Genomic DNA, 18611 nt, shown 5'->3' on the forward strand with positions numbered 1-18611 from the left:
AGGAGGATTTGACGCGTCTGGTGGAGCGTCAGGTAGTGGTGCCCAGTCGTCGAGTCATGGTTGAGAGTTCCCAGATATATATATACTATATTATGGAGTCATACATTTACCGGGGAGATGCCCCGTGTAGCTGTACTGTTATTTTTACGATGTTTTGAATTGATGGTTGTGTGATCGAGCCTTGCCGGCTCTGCATGTGTTTAGTCCTGGCCAGTGCGGCTATTGGTTGTGAATTGATGTTATGACTTTAGTTCGAGCGTATAAAGTTATTGTTGTGTTTTGATTTTTTTGGGATGTCCTATTTACGAATAGGTCATGCCGAAATTTCGGTAGGCCCAAAATGAAAAATTTTAATCGCTTTCGCTGTTTACATTAAGATATCCTGGTTGTTTGGTCATTAAATATTAATCAGGAGCACGGGCCCCCACATATTGTATACACTACTCCGCCTGTGGTTTCAAGCTTTCCATCGTATGAGTATGGTTACCACACTCCATTTGCCGGTAGTTTTACACAATTTTTACAAAGTGACTTTCGACCTTTTATGAATGAGGGTCATCCTATATTAAACAAGTCGCCCATACCATTTCAAGAATATTCAGAGACAGAAGGGTATGAGGTTGGTGGGAACATTACTTAGGAAGCACTTGTTATACCAGCATTTCTATCAGACATAAGGCACATACCACTACACCCTCTGGTAACATGTCGTGCAACATTACTTAGGAACCAATGCTAAGGCTCATAATTTTTTCATCAACATGCGCAAATGCTATAGGCAAAACCTGGTTATTACCATCCAAAGTTATTGTTATGAGTAGTTTGTGCTTGTATTTGGTGTACATATGGGTACCATCTACACTGATGATGTTGCGACAATGTCGAAAACCATCTATACATGGTTTGAAGGCCCAAAAAACAAAGTTCAAAATTTTATGTGGATGGTCATACTGTCGAAGGTGCTTCCATTCTACAATAGTTCCAGGATTGTACTTCGACAAAGCTCCCATATATTTAGGAAGCAAAGTTGCAGAGCTTCCCCATGTGCCATAGAGGGCCTCCACCGCGCGTTTCAAACTCTGCCATGCCTTAGCATATGATATATCATATCCATATTTTCCTTTAATACTTTCTCGCACATATTTGATCTCGTATGCAGGATCACAACGCACGATTCCCAACAATGTATTGGCTATCATGTTGACGTCAAGGTTGTGGTGATCTATACCGACATGGGTAGACATGCATGTCTGATCATCACCATATTTTGTGATCATGAAGTAGCCTAAATTTTTTTCAACGATGTTCGAAGTCCCAACCCACAATTGCCACCTTCGGACCAGTTCTTGCATTTCACTTTCCAAATTTTTGGAGAACTTTGGACAACGATATACTCATGTCTCAAAACCCGAACAGAAAAATCATTCACTGAAGCTATTAAATCATTTTTGCTCTTAAAAACCATTTTTACACCGAGCTCTGGCCTATCAGGATTGTAAAATTTCGTTCGTTATGCAGAAGGAATACCAAATGAATTTGGAATTTGTTCGTCGTATACTTCATTGAAAAATTGGAGAATTTCACATAAATGTTGCTCCAGTGTCATAGGAATGTTCTCTGTCATTGTTGCTCCAGACATTAACACACGCATCGATGTCCTTTCATTTGCATTGTCAACATGATCATCATCTTCTCCGTCACTTGATGTAGCATACAAATCATCATCGTATTCATGACATGATGCGAACTGTCCCCAAATAAATCATCTTGCTCAGGCATGTGTTCTGTAATTGGGGCGGGAATATTTGCAGATCTAGTAGAACTATCAACATGTCTAACATTTGTGGTATTTTCTTTATCACCCCATGAATTTAAATCCAATTGGCGTGTTCTACTAGAACCCCATGCAACATCAACTCCTGAAAGAACCGTGATACGATGATCCCAACCCCCTGAAGTAAAATCCCATTCTCGTGTTCTATTCATCCCCATGCATAGTCTGCTTCGGTGTGAGCCGTGATATGGTGATCCCAAGGACCAGTGTCCATCCCAGAATATGTCTGAGTTGACTGTTCATCGACGTGATACATAGAAGGTCATGCTTCATTTAAACCTACTGTTCTCAACCTTGCGTTATTACCGGCATGACAGAATCAAAATCGTAATCACTTACGTTTTGTAACACTGGCGATGAATCAACATACTAGTACATGCAATCCAGTGTCGGCAACTCAAACATAAATTGTAGACTATCATCATCTGTGATATAGACATTCTCTTCAATGTAACGAGACAACGAGCTATAACAATATTTCGTTGACAATTTGATGCAGAATTTTGATGGGTCGATCTCCAGCTTGCGATGCACATAATTCACCAGTTGAGAAAATGTAGTAGACCGAGGGATTTTAATGAGCCTGGTCGCGGGGATGCTCTATCCAAACCTACCATCTTCAATAATGACATAACCACCTACGTAGAATAAGGCCCTCATAGTATCCATGTCCACACCGAAAACTATGACATAATGTATACAATCATAACAAAATTTAATTATGAGTTTCTTACACATATATTAAAATATACATTTTATATTGGATTAAATTTCAAGAATCACGTACAAAAGTATTATTATTATTCTGAAAATATATATTGTCAAATCAATTTAATTAAAACATACATTTAATAATACCGATATTTGTTTTTATAATAATAAAAAAATGTTATGACATATATTAAAAAAATTAAAATTTAAAACATGTGTAATTATAAATTGTACAAATATTAATTTCTTATATTAATAATTTTAACAATTAAGAGTATCAATAAATTTTAAAAAAATAAAACATAATAAACAGAAAAAATGAAAAATTTACAATATAAATTTATATTTTTCAAAATTGTTTTCTACACAAGCACGTGATAAAATTTGATCTTAAAACTTAATTTAATTACTTAAATAAAAGTTTAAATTAAATTAATTCAAAATATATCATTGAATAAAAATATATTATTATTATTGTTGATGTTGTTGTTGTGTTAATATATGTAAGGTCGTGGTGTGCAACTTTGAAATAGTTATAGCGAGTCACTTGTTTTTATTATTCATTGCCTTTTAAAAAAAAGCCAATTTAGTACGCATAATACATCAGTTTCAATTTTATTTTAGTTTTAATTTTTCAATTAGAAAAATATATACTATAATAATGAGTTCGAAATTATTAATATTGTAACTTTTACTATATATGTGTACGTTTCTTGATTAGACTGACCGAGACGTCAAGTTTTTTTAAAAAAATATAGCAATAATAAGTCTTCACTTATATTAAAATTTTTTGTTAAAAAAAAAATCAATAGGTGTGGCATGATTTTATATTTTAATAAAAAAAAATTTATTTCAATTCATGTCACGCCTACTTCATTGGCGTGACATGAATTGAAATTTTTTTTAATAAAATTAATAAGTAAGTAGGCGTGACTTATTTATTTTCAAGCGTGACTAAGATGATTTTAAAAAAAAGTCACGTCAAATTAGTACGCGTGATACAATTACTTTACGATTTTTTTCCCATACTTTATTTTATTAAATTATTATAATTAATACACTAAACAGTGAAAAAGTCCCTAATATTAACTCATGCTTATATTTAAATAACATAATTATATTTAAAATACGAACGTTGAAAAATCTTTTCAAATATCAACAATTTATATTTACTATTAATTTCATACTAGTATTCCTATTACTAATTTTATAATGTGATTAATATTAAAAATATAAAATATAACAAATTTATACTTAATAGTATGATGCAACCGAACAAGATTATAATTACATTAATACAATGTAAATAATACAATAAAATATTAGAAATTTTTGAAATTATCTTTTCAAATGTGGTTGAACGGAATTTGTAATTGAATCAACGATCGATGTATAATATCTGCAATAAATTAAAAACATTATCAGAAATATCATACAAAAAAAATTCAATACAGAAAAAAAAAACAGAGATTGTAAAAGACTGAGACTCAACGTAATCCTCCCAAATTCTGATACTCAGCACAATTCTCCAAAATCAAATTCTGAATTAACGAGACTCAGAGAAATTCTCTCAAATTTGATATTCGACACAATTCTCACAATTTGACACAATTCTCACAAAGTGAATTCTTATACTCAGACCAGACGCAATTCGGCACAATTTATAGGGGGGAATGAGAGTCATTAGAATCCGTGACAATTATTTTTTTTTAAATTTTAAAATCATGTAACGGATTCCGTGACAGCTTTTTTTTTTATAATTAATTTAGAATCCGGAACATACTTTCACGGATTATAATACTTTTACAATAATTTCAAGTTTGCAATATTTTAATAATTAAACTTTAAAAATGTATTATTTTTTAAAAAAACCCCAGATGGTGGTGGTAAGGTGCTTGAAACTCCAGCTAGTCTTCCTGATGCTTTGACTACATAAACTTGCAATAGTTTTTCAAGTCTATATGTTACAGATATTTGTTACCCAATTAAGGGGTCATTAACAGATATAAACAAACACACAATTTTACATTAATGAACTTCACTGGTGCTGTCATGTAACATCTGATTGTACTGCACATATGGCGTCTCTTGGTCTGTAATTTGGATACACAAATTTTTCGTACTATTCTTTCATCATAAAATGCAAAAATAATAGTTATTTTTGCATTTTCTTGTTTAATTTCAACTTTTATCAACTTGACGGATGGCAGTAGGAGAGAAGAATTAACCATCATCAGTTTCAATTATAAACTATTACAAAGGATGACCAAACTGAGATGACAAGCATTTCTCATTCAGGTACAAAGTCCAAAGAACTTTCATAAGTTTTACTTTACAGTTACTTTTCCAACCATTCCAGCTCCTTGGTGAGGGGAACAGTAAAAAGTGTAAGTCCCTTTCTCTGTCAAAGATACTGAATAAGTCTCCCCTTTTGCGTTGAGTAAAGCCTCCTCGTTCATTGAAATCTTGGATACATCGACCCCTGCCGGAACCGCATCCTCGTCGAAGATCACATTGTGTGGGAATCCAGCATTGTTAACGAAGGTAATTTTCTCCCCTGGTGCCACCTCAAATGTCCCCGGGAGAAAAAGCAAAGAACCATCATCACCACCAAGTTTGACATCAACGGCCAAGGAATTGCTAGCCAGCATAGCACTGGCGGCGGTGGCGGCGACAACGACGCCAAAGTCCTTCAACGAGGCCTTGATAGCTAATTTCGGGAAGGGCCGAGTGGCAACCACAGCGGTGGCGGCCTTCGATGATGTGACACCACCCTTTAGGCCAGTGAATGATGATGGTATGGTGACTGCTGCAGAGGTGATAGCTGCCATTTTCTTTTTATTGTCTTTTTTTTTTCCTTCTACTGGTTTTTGGGCTTGGAATGTGATTGGAAATCAAGAAAATATCGGAATTTGAGGTGGGATTTAATATGCGGAGAAGAGGACGTGATCGCAGTGTGTGTTTGTGGATTGGTGATTGATCAGATAATGGATGATTGGATATCCGATTGAAATAATCTTACTGGCTTGGTTGGATTGCTATCCTTTGACGTGGGATTCGATGACTGTGCTGTCTTGTGAGGTCGGAAATTGGGCAATTATGAATCTCATTTTATGGATAAACTTGGATAAGTTCTTTCACATACACAGTGTATATATATATATATATATATAGTTTTGATATCCTGCACACCTATGTGAGCACAGATGAGCTGTCACTCGCTCATTGGATGTGATGAAATATAGAAAAAATGCGCATCCAATGTGTAAGTGACACCTCATCGGTGCTCACATAGATGTGAGCGGTAGGTGTGCAAGATTGTGCATGCCATGAATCTTGACAAAGTAATTATTCTATGGTAAGGTATAGTATGATGTTTGATTATGTTAAGCACTAGATTGTGCATTACTAGTTAATATGTTATACTATTTATTATTTCTTTAGACAACAAACTTTTATCTATATTGAGCTTAGGAAAGAAAGAATTAATCCTTGAAATTGGCCTAAGTAGAAATTCGATCGGATATTATTAACATGACGACACCGATTGTTCAACATTCCGATGAAATAATCCTAGACCGAGTTGGAGAAAATTGGATGATCAAGAATCAACATAGGCCAATCTCCAGGACCAATTCTTATACTTACTCAGCTTCTAACTAATACATTAAGGAAAAAAAAGAAAGTGTATATTCTAAAATTAAGGGTGTAGCCAGCCTACTTTGAGACATCACACAACTAACATTGAATTTCAGCCGGAAAAATCATATAATAACAATAATAATTGCAAAAAATAAAAAATCATATAATTCCACCCCAAAAGTTTTAGCTCCCGCTTGGATAAATCATATAATAACAATAATAATTGCAAATAATAAAAAAAATTAAACTAAAAAAATGTTAAGAAGTTGGTACCTCTAACTCTAGGGAGCATGGGAAATGCCTAAATTGAAATACAATTATATATATAAAGAAGAAAGTATATATATATGTATGTATGTTTCGGCAGTACACAAAAGTACACACCAAAAAAGTACAAGTCAAAGATGCACATTTTTTAGGCAATGGTGGAGTACAAATGGAATACAAAGCCCGAGATGTAGTACAATACTTATCGAAGTAAACAACCTGAAACAGTACATTTTGCAGGTCAATTCTATCCTAGTCGGGGATATTTTCTCCCTGTTGTTAAATAATTGACGCTTATCAAAATCTGATGCAAAATTCAAATAACAATTTTTCAAGGTTTGTGTTGTATATATTTAGGGTATGTTTGGTTGAATAGATTAAACAACGATAGATTAATAGTCAAATATTTATATAATGTTTGGTTAAAATTTTAAGATGTTTTAATAATAATTTTGACCAGGTTTAAGATCCAATTTTGTGGATAACTATTTGATTATTAATCTAACAAATCAAGTGGGATACATTATCAAAACTAAATAAATTATATTTTTCTCTTCTTATTTCTTATGGTGTTAAGTTATTTATTGAATAAAAATTTTATTTTAGAGTGTTGTACGTTAGATGTCGATCCTGATANATTAGAGTGTTGTAAGTTAGATGTCGATCCTGATATTTAATATCTATCATTATTATTTAATTTGATTTAAACATTAAAAGATAGGAAGATATATTTTTATTTTGAAATAATTAATTTATTTGTATATATTTTAATAGAATAACAAAAACTAAATTTTAATGTTGGTTATGCTTATTAATAATATTTTTATTTTTATTTATATTTAATTTTATGACATTTACACTTATTAATTCAAAGATTATTAATATCTTTATTATTTACATTATTATTATTATTATCTAATATTATGTATTGCTTCCAGATGTGTACAGTAAATAAGTAAACTTAGCAAGTGTATAATAGTAAATTTATTAATATTTAAAAGCTGATCACATATTCAAAATGTTGAACGAAACAATCTTAATAGTATCACATAATGTTTGATTAACAATATATCAATCTTGTTATCTATAGCATAATCAATCATTTTTTTATCTCATGAATATTTTCATTACGTAGAGTAGTAATTAATTGTTGTAAATCAAACCTATTTCTTATAGGATGCTTGGAAAATTCGATGCTATGAGGATATTGTTTGGAGATTTTGAACTACAATGTTAGAACATATCTTTTGTTTGTTCGGAATGAAAATATTTTGCAATTTCAGTTATTTGTTGATAGAGCTATCATGTCTTTGGTATTTTATTTATGATTTATAGTACCATATTTTTATATGATTTTTATTCACATACTTTATATTTTATCGTAGAAACATGATTTATTTTTTTTATATGTTTAAAATTTTATAGTGTTAAAGTGGAAGAAGCATGAGAGACTTTTTTATTATTTAAGTATGAACTTTAATGTTCAAATAACTTTCCAAATAACGGTGGAGATGGTGTATGCAAAATTAACGATAATACTGAAACATATGTGTGATGGTACCAAATTAAATAAGAGATTAATTTTTATTTTTCCATTAAGGGTGATATATTAATTTAAAATTTTAAAATATAGATAAAAATAAATATTTTTTAAAATTTAAAAGAATTTTGAAAGTGAATAGAGAAATGTTAATTATAAATTAGTAACATATTTACTTAAATGATTTTTTTATTAAAAAATTGAGTATTTTATGTAATTTGATAGTGATACTTTTGGTATTTGAAAATATCACACTAGCACGAAGAGTTGTTACTATAAAATTCTCATGCTTTATAATAGATAGATAGATATATACGTATGAGTAATTAGAAAGTATTTCCCAAATTTCAAAGCATAATCCCGTTGAATCCAGAAGCTTCCAGGAGGTATTGAATTTGTGCAATCAGAGAATACTCCTGACCATAATACTCCATAATAGATGATGTCACCGGAGTAAATTGGGAAATCCGAGTTGATAATTTACCGGGTCGGATCGTATTTCTTTTTTGGGAATGTTGGTCACCGGGCAAACGGATCTCATGTTAAGTGACATGTGCAATTGGAAAGCAAAAACATCGGTGGGGAATGCGAAAAGTATCCGGCGTAACCATTTCGACGGACACTAAGTCAATGGAGTATTCACGCAAATAAAATGAGAGCGCTATATATGGAGTATATAATGAAGGTTTGTGATAAATATTAAGTGAATGTTTCAAATGATCGAACAAACATGAGTATTCATAGGAGAAAAAGATAATTGATGACCTTGTTTTCAATGCACGAATACTCCTTATGGCAAAATGACTGCCCATGCCTTGCCACCTGACACTGTCACATCTGCAGCCCATAATGCTTCTAGTTTTATCATATCACTCTTATGTATGTTGAATCACATGCTAATGATTTCAGAGTATGGTATCGCATACCCGTGGGACCAGGATTGACTCATGTCCCAAAGTGCTCGGCCGGTGATCACAATGTGAGGACACATATAGGGTCCCTGATTTACTAAGTCTTCTTATACTGCTCGGGCTAAGCTGAGAGCTCGGGCTCGTTTTTGTATGTGCCAGTCTGATCAGCTTCATGTGTTAGGAAATTATAAGTTTCGAAGTTTGACAAACCAACTAGTAACCGAACTGAACTGTGACCGATTTGTAAGCACAAAACTGAACATAGAACTGAAGAAGACTTATCGAAACTGAAATAAGATTAAGTAAAACTGAAGTTAATAAACTAAAATTTATTCAGAGATTGACAAACTGATCGATATCATAATTAAAGATCATAACTGAACGTGATATTCGCATATCTGAACTCAAACTGAAGTTAACAGTACTTTCAAACTGAAATAAAATCAGTTGGAACTGATTACCAAATATAGATCATCTAAACTGATCTATCGATCAGTTTAACTCCTAATCAATTGTTCACGTCATCAGTTACAATTTGAATTCTATCAGACAAACTGACATTCCGTACCTGAGCAAATCAGTCGGCGCACAACAGTCTGATACCTCGTACTATTGTCATAGGAATATCTACAAGGACAAAAAGACGATTCAACAGATACTATTCTTAACTGCATTAATTGTTACCGTTGGAATCGAAGCCTATAAATAGCTAAGGAGTTCAGTTGTGATATAATGATGAATTTACGAGAATATCAGTTATACAACTACTCAAAAACACTGTTATCAAGTCACTTGCGATTCATTTTAAGCTTACATCTAGAGTTTGCAAATTGCAAATCCAAGTTCACACTTCATTGATTTATTCGTAGCAATGATGCTACTATTTGAGCAATTCAGTTATAACTTATAAGTTTAAAAGAAACTAATAGTTTCAATTTGACAGCGTTTAAGTCCAAATTGAAGTGGATTATTACATCTTGTTGTATTAATTAAAGTTTCTTAGTAAAATCATATCCTTGAGATAGATGTAGGAGCATTTGAAGTCTACGAATATCCAGAAAATTTTTTGTGCTCATTTTTCTTATTCACTATTTGAAACATTCAGTTTTTACAGTATCCAAGTCAAAAGATTCAAATCTATCTCTCAGTTTATTTCCACATTATTTTTAGTTAAGTGATTGATATTAACATACAAGATTTTGAGATAAGTTCCTCAAAGAACTGACACACACTCGAAAAAGAACTCCACAAGTCAAAGTGTTTATTCAATCCCCTTTTCTAAACACTTACATGAGTTAACCGATCCTAACGAGTGATATCAAAGAGGATAAATCTTGTTTTTGAATACTTCCAAAGAAATATCTGATAACCATGACTTCCTTCAACAAAATTCTTATGTTCTCCGGAGAAGAATTCGATGAATGAAAAATTAGAATGCAAGCTCATTTAGCTGCACAAGATGATGACATGTAGTACGCCATAACTAGTGGAACAATAAAAATCATGAAAGCAAATACTGTTGTTGTTATAACTGATAGAGCACCTCACATCGCATTGAGAAACCACGTGATGAGTGGGCAAGTGAAGAAAAAAGAAAATCTAACTTGGATAATGTTGCCAAAGACATACTATACAAGATGCTGGATAAGAATATATTCACCAGAATAAAGATGTCTAAATCTGCCAAATAAATTTGGCCGAAATTGATTTAATTATGTGAAAGCATTGAGTAGACTAAGGAAAATAAACTTTCAGTTGCTGTACAAAAATTAGACAACATCAGAATGAAATCTGGTGAATCGAGGAATAAATTCGATGAACGAGTCAGTAGCATTGTCAACAAACTTAATGAACTAGGAAAAGTGTATTCAAATAAAAAAAAATTGACTAAAAACGATGTGTGGTCTTCCCAAAAAATGGGATGTCAAGACAATGGCCATGACAGAATCAAAAGATCTGAACGAAGTGGAACTTGATGACTTGTTTGGTGATGTAAAAGCATATGAATTCGATATGCAGACAAGAGAGGGCGAACAACCCTTTACACCAATCACAAATGCTGATGTTGCTATAACTGATGGAGCACCTCACATCACATTGAGAAACCACATGATGAGTGGACAAGTGAAGAAAAGAGAAAATCTAACTTGGATAATGTTGCCAAAGACATACTATACAAGATGCTGAATAAGAATACATTCACCAGAATAAAGATGTCTAAATCTGCCAAAGAAATTTTTGAGAAATTGATTTAATTATGTGAAAGCAATGATTAGATTAAGGAAAACAAACTTTCAGTTGCTATACAAAAATTCGACAACATCAGAATGAAATATGGTGAATCGATGAATGAATTCGATGAACGAGTCAGTAGCATTGTCAACAAACCGAATGAACTAGGACAAGTGTATTCAAATAAAGAAATTGACTAAAAGCGATGTGTGGTATTCCAAAGAAGTGGGATGTCAAGACAATGTCAATGACATAATCAAAAGTTCTGAACAAAGTGGAACTTCGTGACTTGTTTGGTGATCTAAAAGCATATGAATTCGATATGCAGACAAGAGAGGGTGAACAACCCTTTCCACCAATCACAAATGCGACAAAACATATAATGCAAACCTTTCAGCAAAAAATGCGATAGGAACAATGAAAGCGGCATCGAACATGAATTTGTAAGCCACCAGAATGGATAGATTCTTGTCGTCGTTTGTAGCCAATCTATATGTGATATTTACGATGGACAATATGATTTGCACCAAAACCATTGATGTAATCCAGGTGAACTGGGTATGAAATATGTGGGCAATCCACCGGATGATGAGAGAGTTATGTTCAAGGAAAATGAGCAAAGAGATGGCTTCCACCGTGACCTGCAAACAAGGAAATGAACTTGTGAATGGGCGCCGAAAGGGTGTTCGACGTGTTCACTCCGATACTTAAATCAGCAGATTGAAGATGAAGAAATGCGAGCAATATATGTGAGTGCTTGAGAGTTAAAGATTCCAGAATCCGTAAATGAGAAGTATACCTGCTATTTATATGAGGAAATCCCATGATTATCTTGTTTTCAGTGCCCACCTGCTAAGTATGGTAAGGCGGCTGCCCATACCCTGCTTCTGATTACTTCTTTGACATGCCAAACCCCTGTAGTTCTGACAGTTATGATTGAAAAGCATAAGGTAGCCCATACGGATGCACTCGAGTGAGGTGCGTTTCTCGAGGTAGCCTGGGTAGAAGTTCCCGGAAGCTTGCATGAAAGCCTGGGCTCTTGATTGCCCTAGGAAAGAATATCCTGGGCATCACCATGCTCGGCTGCTGAGGACAGTACTATGCATATTGACTCCGATTTGGATTATCCATATAATATCTCGGGTCATCCATGACCCGGACTTTTATGGGGGGTATCACCACCCATCCTTTAAATAGTCGGGCTAGAGTCTTAGTCGCTATCCCTTTGAGTCATGCTTGGGCTTCAATAGAAAGATAATTAATTCTTGATTTATAAAATCATCGGGGGCTTCAAATATCCCAGAGATAGGATGAGATGCCGAGGGCTTCAATTCCCCGGGTTTTGAATAAGATGTCGGGTCCTCATGTCCCCCCGAACTTTCAAATATTATTGTCGTTTAGTATTCTCGGGCAGTCGGTAGATGTCATGATAACGCATGCCCTAGAATTCCAACGGTCTGAAATGTTAAGTATTCCGAGAATATGATAAGTCTGACGCTTCAATATCCATGCACGTCCTTTCGCCTACCTGCACAATTTCCGAGGTGCTTCCTGATCGTCCGATTCTTCTTTAGATCAACGGTGGAGATCACCCACCCCTTCGCTTATATATAACAACCCACCCCCTTCATTTGTCACTTTCTGAATTTCAAAATCTCTCTCGTCTCTCCCCCCTCCGCAGCGTAGTGCTTTCCCAACTCCGGCGATCTTCAACCACCGCAACCTCTCCGCTCGCATAACTAACATCTTTTTCTAAAACTCGTAAGTTTCTTCTCTATTTCTTTTTTTAAAAAATGTCGAACTCTACCTCATCTACCTCAGGAGCAAATGCGCGAGGCTCGCCTAGTGACGAGTCCACCGCGATGCGCTTCGCTTCACCTCCTCTTTCTCCCCTCCTTCGCTCTATCACTCGACCCTCTAAAAAACCCATCACCCACAAACTCAAGCCTTCCTCTTCTGGCCCTTCCCTAGCTCTTAAGAAGAGCAAGGGCAAGGGCAAAGCCTGTGCTTCGAGCCCTCCTTAATTTGAGACTCCTGGAGTTCCATGGTTCACCTCAATGAGCAGCACATTGCGCTCAGGGGCTGACGAGGAGCTCCGAGTCTTGGGCTCTATCCTCTCCACTTTCCAAATTTTGATCCCCGACCCTTCTGATAGGGCCGATCAACCTCCTCCTGGTTTCACTACTTTCTTTCGAGACCAGGTTAGGAATGTGCTTCGATTCCCCATCCCCCCTTCTACATTGAGGTCGCCAAGTTTTTTGGCGTACCTATTAACCAACTCCACCCTAATTCTTTCTGCATCATGGCCTCGGTGTAACGCCCCGAAAAGTTAAAGGTCCACGCGAACCACATGCATACAAGTTATTAAATTTTTTGTGTATTTCAATTAATTATTTTAATTGCATAAATTAATTATGTTGTGCATGTTGACATGTTTAAAATATAGTTTTCTACATGGTTACATTAAAATGTATTTTTAAAGGTTATTCGAGTTGCGATCGAGGAACGGAGACCAAGGGCTGAAAAATAGAAAATGTTTTTATTTGTTAATTATTTTTAATTATTTAAAATAAGAGTGATGCTTTTTCTTATTGTTGAAAATAAGGAGTTTTGAGGTGATTTTATACGCCGGGATGTAATTTTTATCGTTGTTGGATTTTCAACAAAAATACGAACGCATTGGCAACCCGACTAATAAATTCACATACTTTTCTAAACAAAATATTTTAATTAAACCATTTAAAATCATTTAAGCATAATTAAATCATAAATATTAAAATCATTTTAAAATAACTTTAAGCATAAACAAATCCTTTAAAAAGTCGTTTAAAAATAGCTTTGAGCATAAATAAATCATTTAAAAAAAATAGCTTTAATCATCATCATTAATCGTATATCATAAAATCATTTTAATCATAAGATTTCATTCATATATCATTTTGGGTGAAGTTTGATCCTTGAATTTAATATTTTGTATGTATGAATATGAATATGTTGATACGAATATGGATATGGATACGAATATGGATATGGATATGATGATATAAAATGTTTACGAAAATGTTTATGAAAAATTTATGGAAATGTTTATGTTTAAAGTTGATGCATCATTATGAAAATTTTTTTATTTAAAGTTTATGCATCATGAAAATGTTTACGAAAATGTTCATGTTCGAAGTTTATGCATCTTCATGAAAACGATATTTTAAGTACAAGTATTTTTTCACTGTTGTATGTGATCTGTATATGTATTATGTTGTTATCAAGAATATGATGTGTTGAGTCTTTAGACTTACTAGGTGTGATTGATGCAGGTGATTATGATAATAATGTTAATAGAGATCTTGATGGTTGACTTTGCTGGACTGAAGGTGCACATAACCCGAGGACCGAAGCTAGTTTTCCGCACTAGTTTATGATTATGATTTATGTCAAGAATAATTTTACGACAATTTATTTATGTTTATGAATGATTTTTGAGAGGTTATAGTATGTGTTATATTTTTCAAATAATGTTTTTAGGTTTGGTAAATGTTTGAAAATTTTACGATTTATACTAATTTCCTTTGAGTTTAAAATATTAGTTGGTTGTTTTATTTTAAAAATGGTGTCAAGGTATTTTAAAGTATATTTATGTATATTTTTAATTATGAGGATTAAGGAGGAAAAAAATTTCTAGTACGTTTTAAGAAAACGAGTAGCAGATGTTTCAGTTGGTATCAGAGCAATGGTTCTGTAAAGGGTTGTACCACCATCAGTGCCGGGAAGATCGGTCGTCAAGCCTCAAATTTGTAAGTATGCATGTTTTATATGATTTATATGATGATACCTGCATAAGTACATGAATTATATGTTCACGTCACGTGTTTAATAGCTTTATGATCATATATGATTTATATGCTTTAGAATTTTTATACGTGATACGATATGAAATAAGAAATTATATGATTTCAATGCATGTTGGTTTTGTGGTGAAATTGGACTATGTTGATTTTTGGGTTTTATTATTGACGTTCTACTTTTTGGGCTATAAGTTAATCGTGAATATTATGAATGCTTTTGAGACACGTAGATTTTTCTAAGAAAATACTGATGACTCGTGGGTACTAGTTGAGTTAATTTTGGGAATTTCACCTAAGGAATAATTATCCGAGGATTGAAACGACTTTGAGAGTATAAAAATGTATAATTTGGGATGTTAGGTTTTAATGAAAATGTAAGATTGGTTGTGAGAATTGATTTTTGGGTGAATAATTTTAAATTATTGAAATTTTTTATGAGAAACCTGTAGAAGAAAATTAAGAATGCCAAAAAACTTATGGGTTAATTGTAGAAAATTTTAAATTAAGGACCAATTGGATAATTTTTGAGAAAATTAAGAATTAATTTTGCAATTGTTAAGGAATTTGGGGACTAGTTTAACAATAAGTGAGAATTGAATGGGTTAAAAGATAGGAATTTTGATGATTTAGACTTGTAAGAATATTTAAAACCTTGAGATATCTTAGTTATAATGTTATAAGGAATGTTAATCAAGGGTTTTTGTAAAATGAAACAATATTAGGCTTGAAAATCTAAACGTTAGCGGATGCATTTGAGATTTTAATGTTGAATATGATAAGCTGATGAACATTTTGGGCAAAATATAAGGGAAATAATATACGATATGTATGGTCCTCCATATTTTAATATTGAGAATTATAAGAAAAGTTGAAATTTGAGATTATAGTAACACATCACTAAGTCATTATGCGTAGTTTAAAGTTGCGATTCGCAAAACGAGGATTTAGAATGTAAATTTAATTGGGATCAAGGAGACGTAAGGACATTCTAGAACTTAAGTTTTATCAGAGTAGCGCAGCAGAAGCGTGAATTTTTGGGACACTAGAACTAAATTTAAAATTTTTGATTATCAAGGACAAGCAAATTTCGAGGACGAAATTCAATTTAAGGGGGGAAGATTGTAACACCCCAAAAATTTGAAGGACTACGCGAACCACATGCATACAAGTTATTAAATTCTTTGTGTATTTGAATTAATTGTTTTAACTGAATAAATTAATTATGTTGTGCATGTTGAAATGTTTAAAATATATTTTTCTACATGGTTGTACTAAAATGTATTTTTAAAGGTTATTCGAGTTGCGATCGAGGAACGGAGACCGAGGGCTGAAAAATAGAAAATATTTTTATTTGTTAATTGTTTTTAATTATTTAAAATAAGAGTGATGCTTTTTCTTATTTTAAAAAATAAGGAGTTTTGAGGTGATTTTATACGTCGGGACGTAATTTTTATAGGTATACAATTTTCATCAAAAATACGAACGTTTTGACAACCCGGCTATTGATTTCACAAACTTTATTAAACAAAATAGTTTTTAAAAACACTATTGGGTTTAATGGGCCTAACTAAACTTGTTAATGGGCCTAAGCGACTATTAGTATTTTAATTATTATTTAAAGTTCAAATCACCCCACAATTTAAAACATAACACACGTCCCTCACTCCCCTAAACTTTTCAAACTCTTTTCTCCCCACCCAACTCACGGCACACACAAAAAATCAAACTAGGAAGGCTTCGAAAATTTCTAGGAAATTCACCCAAGGTTTCTCGTTGTCATTCTTCGCTTCGTCAACGAATTATCGTGCGTTAAAAATGCAAAGACACGTCTTAATCTTCTTTTTCTTATCTTTCACACCATATTATATGTTTGATACATGATTGTATGAAAAACATGATACATTTTATTTATTTTCGTTTTTATGGTTATACATGTACAAAACTAGAGTTTTCTCTTTTTAAAACTCCTCCTATTGATGCACAAAGGGGCTGCCATGGTAGGGTAACTTGGAGGAATGTTTTTCCAACGATTTTAGGGGCCATAGGAGGCTGGACGAAGGCTGCACTAGTGGGGGAGAAGGCTTGCACGAAAAAATAAAAATAAGAGTCCTTGTGGGCAAGGGTTCTTCGGCTAGGGTGTCCTTTGCAAGTCATGGTTGTGGCTACTGTTAGGGCATGTCTAGGAGTCCTAAGGGAGTCGTATATGAGTCCTAGGGTGGCTGCACAAGGGGTGGCTCGAAGGGTTAGGCGATCGCATGGGAATAGGAGACATGCGTGTAGGAGTAGCGGTTTTGAAGGGCTGGGATTGTTGGGGCGGTTAGGTCCTGTCCAGCAGAGTGTTAGGGGTTCATTCATGGTCCTAGGAAGGGCTCATAGGGGCTGGTCAAGTTGCTTGAGGGCTAGGGTCGAAAATTACAAGGCTAGGGTGGCTAGGGTTTTCAAAAGAATAAGAACAAAATTTCAGTAGGTATCTACGATTCACTAAATTGCCGTCATTCCTTTGGGACTTTACACTTGAAACAGTGGCAAAGCTGTTGAACCAAGTACATGCAAAGGCGCAGAATAAAACTCCATATAAGATATGGATAGGAAAGCGACCTAAATATTCTTACTTAAGAATATAGGGATGTCCTGCTTACGTGAAGCAGGCATTGGGAGACAAATTGGACAGTAGATCTAATTTGTGTTACTTTGTGGATATCCAAATAGCTCTGTTGGATATTACTTCTATGATCCTAATGAAACAAATGCGTTTGTTTCAAAGAATACCATCTTCGTAGATAAGGAGTTTCTATTGGATAAAAAACGGGATGAGATTCAGGAACAACCCACTACAGAAATAGTAAAACCCATACCCTAACCTCCAATCGAAGAAACACAAGCTCCTAGAAGATCCGAAAGGGTCTCAAGACCGCCTAAAAGATGAGCCTGCTTCTTGAAGAAGGCCAAAGTGAGCCCATTCCTGTATGTGATCTAAGAAACTTCAAGGAAGCACTATCTGATTCTGATTCATCTAAATGGATTGAAGTCATGCAGTTCCAGATGAACTCCATCTATTCGAACCAAGTATGGTCCTTAGTAGATCCACTAGAGGGAATTGTTCCCATAGGATGCAAATAGATTTATAAAAGGAAACTTGGAGCGAATGAGATGGTGGTGATCTTCAAGGCGAGATTGATAGAAAAAAGATACACTCAAAGGCAAGGTGTTGTCTATGAGGCAACCTTTTCTACAGTCGCGATGTTCAAGTCCATTAGGATATTACTAGCCTTAGCAGCATGATATGACTATGAAATATGATAGATGGATGTGAAGACAACATTCCTTAATGGGGACATTAAGGAAGAGATTTATATGTCTCAACCTGAAAGATTCACATTAGTAGGAAGTGAGCATGAAGTATGCAAACTTCAGATATTCATTTATGGATTCAAACAAGCATCAAAGAGCTAGAACTTCAGATTTGAAAACACTCTCAAATAGTTTTATTTTTTCTAGAATCACGAGGAATCTTGTGTAGATAGGAAAGTTAGTGGGAGCGTAGTGACGTTCTTGGTACTTTACGTTGATGACATACTACTCATTCGAATGATGTAGTGATGTTGCAATCAACTAAAGTATGGTGAGTTGGT

General features: G+C 33.9%; 2 protein-coding genes across 2 annotated transcripts in view; one reads left to right on the top strand and one right to left on the bottom strand.

Moving 5' to 3' along the window:
- The window catches only part of LOC140963980 (uncharacterized), a 16437-nt gene extending 15797 nt beyond the window's left edge, over positions 1-640 (top strand). Inside the window, exon 10 of the mRNA XM_073423459.1 lies at positions 413-640. Coding sequence (XP_073279560.1) covers positions 413-640 — 228 coding nt within the window. The remainder of the gene's footprint in view (positions 1-412) is intronic.
- Positions 641-4690: 4050 nt separating this feature from the next.
- LOC140964828 (plastocyanin-like) lies at positions 4691-5477 on the bottom strand. The gene has a single exon (XM_073424781.1). The coding sequence runs from the start codon at positions 5374-5376 to the stop codon at positions 4873-4875; it is 504 nt and encodes a 167-aa protein (XP_073280882.1). The 5' UTR covers positions 5377-5477; the 3' UTR covers positions 4691-4872.
- Between the last annotated feature and the right edge of the window lie 13134 nt (positions 5478-18611).

The sequence above is a fragment of the Primulina huaijiensis genome, chromosome 18 (assembly GCF_012295235.1).
Source record: "Primulina huaijiensis isolate GDHJ02 chromosome 18, ASM1229523v2, whole genome shotgun sequence".
Lineage (NCBI taxonomy): Eukaryota > Viridiplantae > Streptophyta > Magnoliopsida > Lamiales > Gesneriaceae > Primulina > Primulina huaijiensis.